This window comes from Elephantulus edwardii, unplaced genomic scaffold (assembly GCF_000299155.1).
Source record: "Elephantulus edwardii isolate Elephantulus edwardi_28Jun2011 unplaced genomic scaffold, EleEdw1.0 scaffold00053, whole genome shotgun sequence".
NCBI classification, from domain to species: domain Eukaryota; kingdom Metazoa; phylum Chordata; class Mammalia; order Macroscelidea; family Macroscelididae; genus Elephantulus; species Elephantulus edwardii.
Window position 1 is genome coordinate 6,498,129 of NW_006399803.1, and position 6,881 is coordinate 6,505,009.

Here is a 6,881-nt window from a genome sequence, read left to right on the forward strand (position 1 = left end):
TGAGTCGCAAGCGACTCGACGGCACATAACAACAACAACATCATTAATATCACATGCCAGCTAAGTACTGCTGAAAATCATCCAAAAACGACTTCCACAGTACATAGACAGGAACTGCCAGAAATTCTAAGCAGGGTTTAGAAGAGGCTGTGGTACCAGGAATATCATTGTTGATGTCAGATGGATCCTGGCTGAAAACAAAGAATACCAGAAGAATATCTGTGTTTTATTGACTATGCAAAGGCATTTGGCTGTATGGATCTTAACAAACTATGGCTGATATTGAGAGAAAATGGAAATCCTAGAACACTAACATAAACCAAGAAGCTGTTGTGCAAACAGAGCAAAGGAATGCTGCATGTTTTAAAATCAGGATGGTTGTGCATCAGGGATGTACCCTTAATACCTATTCAGTCCATATGCTGAGCAAATAATTTGTGAAGCAGGACTATGAGAAGAAGAATGTGGCATCAGTATTGGAGAAAGACTTATCAACAGCCTGCATGATGCAAATAACCTTGCTTGCTGAAAGTGAGAAAGACTTGAAATGCTTGCAGCAGAATATCAAAGACTTCAGTTGTCTCCACATCAAGAGAACAAAGGTTGTCACCACAGGGCCAATAGGCAGCATCATGATAGATAGAGGAAGGATTGAAGTTATCAATGATTTTGTCTTGTGGAGATCAACAATCAACACCCTTGGTACCAGCAGTCAGGAGATTAGAAAATATATTGCATTGGGAAAATCTGTTGTCAAGGATCTCTCCAAAATACTGAGGAGCAATAACATCAGTCTGAGGACTAAAATGCCTCTAATTCTGGCATTTCGGTGATTCTGAATCTTTCCAATCACTTGTGATGCATCTGAGAGCTGGACAGTGAATAAGGATGATAAAAAAAAAAATAAAAGAATTGATGACTTTGAAATGTGGTGTTAAAGAATAGTACTGTATATCCTGTGGACTTCCAAAAGAACAGATACATCTTAGAAAAAAAATGCAGCCGGAGTGCTCTGTGGAACCAAAGTCTCTCATACTTTGGGAATGTTGCTAGGAGAAGGCTATTCCTTAGAAAGGAACATCATGCTTGGAAAGGGAGGGGGTCATCAAAAAAGAGGAGGATCGCCAATGGATATACAGTGACTGCAGCAGCGAACTTAAGTGTGTCAGAGATAATGAGGATGGCACAGGATAGGAGAGGGTCCAGACCTGTTGTTCATAGATAGGGTCACTGTGAGTTTTACTTGGCACCTAATAACAATTGTTAGTATTGTTGCATTGGTATCTTTCTATGCCTAAGCAGTAGATCTTTGTTTATTTCTTAAAACAGCAGCACCTATGATTCTTTCTGTGGCTTCCCTTCTGAATTTACTTAAGATGCTATGACAGAAACGCTTACTCAGAAATGACACAGAGCTCAGATTGGTAGGAACTCAAGGATAATGAAGGTGATAAGGCCCTGTGACTGTGGTCATTGATATTTAGGGTCAGAACTCCCATGTCTGGAATTCTCTGGAGGAAACAGAAACAGACCTTCACACTTCTATCACCAATTCCCTTTAGCTCTACTTTTAATCCATTCCAAGCCTCCCCACTCCCCAGGATCTTAGCTCCATTCCTTTGGGCCAAGAAATGAATTAAGCTTCCTTAGAAACAGGAGAAGTGGAGTTAAGTTTTTAATATTTTCTCACCATAATATCCTTCAGGACTGTAGTACTGCATGTTGCGTTCTCAGAGATAAATGGATTTTTTAAAGTCCTTTATTTTTTCAAAAGGGACCACTTGTTTTACCTTTTTTTGTATTACAGACAGAAATTACAAACATCCTAATGTGTCATTTAGAAGCTCTGAGAGAGACAGGGAAAGGTTGAGTGTTTTCAGTTTATGGTGGTGATATGTGAGGCTGTGAAAAAGCAAGCAGTCATGAAATACATTTTTGCATAAAGCTTTGAAATTTATTAGAAAGTAAAAATAATTTGAAAAGCGAGACCTTCCTTGTTGTGCTATAATAAAAAGTTATTTATGCTCCACCATTGTGCTTGTTATTGTTTAGGAGCTTGGGTCCTCTTCAGAGGCTGTTCTCAGAGAAACACTAGGGATAGCAACATAGGCGAGGAAAGCTGACATATGTTCATAGCGATTCTGATGAGCATGGCCATATTAAAACATTGGTAATAATAGTTAAACTGCCAGAGTCTGGACTTTGTTAGTTATAGGAACTCACTTGGTGCATGCTACAGGCAGCCGCTTTCAGGATATGCACAGCACCGCATCACCCTCCGTATAACATAACAGTTGATTCGTAAAGTAATGTTCATTTGTCTGTGTTCCATTAGGACCTTCACTGTGAGATTGAAATGTTCAGCACTAATCTTAAAGTTCGCCTGACCTTGCACAAGACGGCTTGAGACATGTAGTGCTTTGTGATCTGAGCCAAAAGAACATGGCAAGTCTTCATCAACAATCTTTAGCTAAAGTGCCCTTCTACTTATCAGCAATATATGCAGGGCTTCTGATTCGTTCATTCTGGTTCCAGCCCCTGCTGAGAATTTGTTTGTCCACCCCCAATATAAGGAATCAGGATCTACTTTTCTAACAAGATTCCCATTTGAACTAGGTCACTATTTTCTTAAGAATCACATATGTATATCTATTTGTTGTTATTGTATACTGTCAAGTTGGAACTGACTCATAGCTGACCCTCTGGCAAGTTTTCAAAGGCAATTAATTGCATGGGAGGAGATTACTCATATATATGTATTTCACAGGAGTTTGTGTGTATGTGTATGTGTGTAGACACACACACATACACACACACACACACACACACACACACACACACACAAGAATCACACCATTAGAATCTACATTTTAACAAGGTCCCCATCTGATTTTGAACATAAAAATCATCTAGTTGTCTATAAAATTCATCTGGAGATCTTGTTAAACTTTAGTTGTGATTCAATATATCTGGAGTAAAATGCAAATTCTCAATACAGGATCAAACCCAAATAAAACTAGTTCAAAGCCTTTATAGATACCATACATTATCTTACTCTATCCTTTTTTCAGAAATGAGGTCTGGAACTTTTGAAATAGTACCAGGCAGGCCTCCATACAAGCCAACAGATTGTCTCACCACTAAGCAAGAAATATGGTTCTTAATGTTTAACTGACATGTTTTCCAGCTTTCTTTGTGCCCCTCTGTACTATACTGTCTTCTCTCCTATTCTGACCAGGCCAGCTGCTGGAATGCAATGAAAGCTATGGATACCTTCAAACTCTGGCCATCTTTTTGAACTTCATTGTGATTTAGTTAAAGAACAGTATGTGGTGAATGGAAGATTTGGTGACTCATTTGAGATGTTGCCTTTTCAGTTATGTGAATGCATGAAGGAGGGAATACTCTAGTGACCTAGCCCGAAGTTCACTTTTCATAGAGCATGTTTTCTTTTTGATGACAGATTGAATTTGCCTGTGTGTGTCCATCTTCTCTGTTCACCAGGAATTCCAATGCTGAAGATAGTGTTTGCAGGCCATGAGCACCTCTCTTTAATATCCGTGCCCTTGCTCATCTACCACCCGGCTCAGATCCTCCTGGGAAGTGTGCTGGTGCCAACAATCAAGTCCTGGATGGTGTCAAGGCAGAAGGTGAGACTCCCAAAAGAGCTTATTTCCATCCTAATTGGACTGAAATGCTATTCCTGAGTCTTAGATGTTCACACGCTAACACTTGGTAGCAGAGCCTCATTCTCATCTGCATATTTTCTCAGGTAAATATGGGTTTGTTGATCCATTGTCATTTGAACAGGAGAGTTGGGACTGAATAGTTGAAAGAAAAATTTCATTTATCTCCTCTTTAATGTGTCTTTATGTAGGGCATCTGCATAGATAAAGAGTCAGAAAATAAACCTAGGAACCCTCCACTCTGGTGCACCCCATCTTTTCCCCACCCCATCTGTCCTATGTGTCCTGATGTCACATGCCCATCTAAAACCAGCAAAACCTGGTTTTATCTAGAAGTGCTTTTTGTTTTCATTTCCTGAGTCACACAATCCAATCCTTGGGTTTTGGGGAGTTTTTTATTTTTGTTTTGGGTTTGTTTGGTTGATTGGTTGTGAGATTTTTGTGGTTTTTTTTCACTCTTCAAACACATTCTTTTGTATGACAAAACTATGTATTTGCTTACAATTTAAGTATCAAAGATACTCTCATTGCTATAATGTCATCACACTTTGCTCAGGCCTATTCTGCTCTTGGTAGATTGTGTTTCCTAAATTATCAACCAGCTGAAAGCTGAGTGACTCAGAAGCAGTTTTGATGAGCATATGCCCACTATAAGCACTGATGCAGGGACTTTTCAGGACATGTTTTTCTCCATCCATGAAGCACTTGTTACCCAGTGACTGCAGGGGTGGGGGGAAGACATCCAGTAACAATGTTCCTATGTCTTATTCTTAGTGTCCTGAAAACCAGACAGCACACCACTACTTACTTGTGTGCCCAGCATGTTCCATTTGTTACCTGGTTCAGAATGTGGGCACTGAGTCAGCACCACGTTCCAGCTCTGTGGTCTTGAGCACAGGCTGCTTTATTACTCTTCACTCACTTTCTGCCAACCCAAGAATAATGATACTTGCATCCAAGTTGTAGAGGACTGTCTGACAGAGATTTCATAAAAGCCTGTTAAGATCATTATTGTCTCATTGTTTGATTTGTTTATATCCTTGTTAATAGTAGACATTGCTATCCCCATTAGACAGCTCAGGAAATAGGTTCAGAGAGTTGATCAATACATAAAAGGTAATGTGGGTAGGTCAGTCACTGGTAGAACTAGGATGAACAAAATCAGTCCTGGACAGAGTATAGCCAGAATGATCCATAAAGGAAAAGATGGCAAAATTTCATTTGTTACTTTGGAAATGTCATCAGGAAAGATCAACTTAATAGACTATCACGTTTATTAAAACAGTAAGTGAATATGAGGGAAATTCTCAGTGGAGAGATGCATCGACCAAGTTGCTACAACAAAAGGCTCAGTGTACAAATCTTCATAAGAATAATACAGGACCTGGCAATGCTTTGTTCTCCTATGAGATCACTGTGTATCAGTGGCAGCCATCAACAACAGCTTCAACTTGGCCCTGGCCATTGGCCTCCCCAAATCTTTACCCTGTGCTATGATGATACGTCAGTCCAAACCACATGACACTTTTAGAATAAGTAATCTAGACCTCCAGGAGCCGACCTGAGAAATGAGCCCAACCATTCCCTTCACTCAGTTGATTCCCAAACAAAATATTAGTGCTCACTGTTCCCTACTAAGTCCCACTACACGTGCTGGTCTTGCTATTAACAGCTGGTAAAGAAGCAAGTGTTTATTACCCTTTTTCATTCTTTTACCACTTATCTCTTTTGGAAACAAGAAATAGTGCTTCTATATATTTATGCATCTGTTTACAAACATATAGGTCAGAATTCATGTATGCATATTTTGGACAAGAATGAAGACAATCATTTGAAAATCCTGAAACTCAGTAATGTGTAGTTATGGTAAACAGCAGTTAATCAGAGTGACTCTTTCTTTAAAATGTTTTTATAACTTTGATATTTAGTCTATAAATTAAGAGGAATATTTCCAAAGTTGGAAAATTCCTTTTCCCTTTGTACAAAACTCACTCCCAACTAGGCTGCCACTGGCTAAATTAGAATAAACCAGAAGGCTTAGCATGTTTGTCTGTCCATTTTGACCCTCTGAAAGAAATGCAAAGAGTCATCCTGCAAGGTCTCTCTGAGCATCTCCTCTACATTGCAGGCAGTCCTGAGGCTGAGGCCACTATCTGTACTGCCAATGGGCAAGATAGCAAAGTCCAGCGAGAGTGGTGACATGGATGGGAGGTTAATCTGCTTGCCTCCAGAAGTCTGGATTACCAGTTATGAAATGTGATGTGGGCTGCTTCTCCCATCTTGTAGCATAAATTGCCTGACATTAATAGATGTTCTCAATTTGCTCATAAATATGGTCCAACTCTAATACTTTGTTTTCCTTTCTTACAGGGAGTGAAATTGACAAGGCCAACAGTATAACAGTGATTTTTGTGCTGCGATGCCTATATGTGCAGACGTGTACATACAGGCAATCCTGAAGATTTGTACTTGTAAATGTTTCTTTGATGCATATTTTATTTTTTTACACGAAAATATGATATACCTGTTTAAGTGCCTTAAAATGTATTTGATAAATGTTATTTCCAAAACCTACTTCAGGTTACTGCCAGGGGTACCACAATCTTTTGGAGTTGTTGAGTTTTTTTACCCTAATGCCATGAACAGTCAGTCATAGGAAGTGATAAAAACAGCTAACATTCTTTATCTGCACCACCTTCTGTGCAATACAACTCTTACCGTACTGCTTGAATGAGGTCACACACACCATCAGGAAAATACCCTTCTGGTGACCATGAAAATTTCCAAAGTCTTACTCATGTATTCCTTGATTTACAGTGTGACAATTATTCCCTTCCTCCCCCTCCCCTACAGCTGTGGCAACTCAGCAGGGGTCAGACATCAACTAGATGCTGAAAAGCACAAGTAATCTGCATTTCTTGACATCATTTTTTAGACATTCCTTCAAATAATTTCCACATGGAAATTCCTCAGCTCCATTATCAGTGACTGTAGTTATATGTCTTAAATTTATTATAAGCTGCTTCAAAGAAAGGATCTGACATTTGAGTTGTAAGTAAAGTCAGTGAAGTTTTGAGATTAACTACAGAATTAGACTTTTGAGGATTTTTAAAATTTTATTTCTACTTTTTTTTACTGTCTTTTGTATTTTTTTTTCTTTCCTGGTTTCCAACACATGGCTTACAAAGTCTTAAC

At 39.0% G+C, this 6,881-nt stretch overlaps 1 protein-coding gene across 1 annotated transcript in view; it reads left to right on the forward strand.

Moving 5' to 3' along the window:
- Positions 1–6,508, forward strand: part of SLC10A7 (solute carrier family 10, member 7) — a 395,560-nt gene extending 389,052 nt beyond the window's left edge. Inside the window, exons 11-12 of the mRNA XM_006887000.1 lie at positions 3,505–3,650; positions 6,057–6,508. Coding sequence (XP_006887062.1) covers positions 3,505–3,650; positions 6,057–6,086 — 176 coding nt within the window. The 3' untranslated portion in view covers positions 6,087–6,508. The remainder of the gene's footprint in view (positions 1–3,504; positions 3,651–6,056) is intronic.
- Positions 6,509–6,881: the final 373 nt, after the last annotated feature.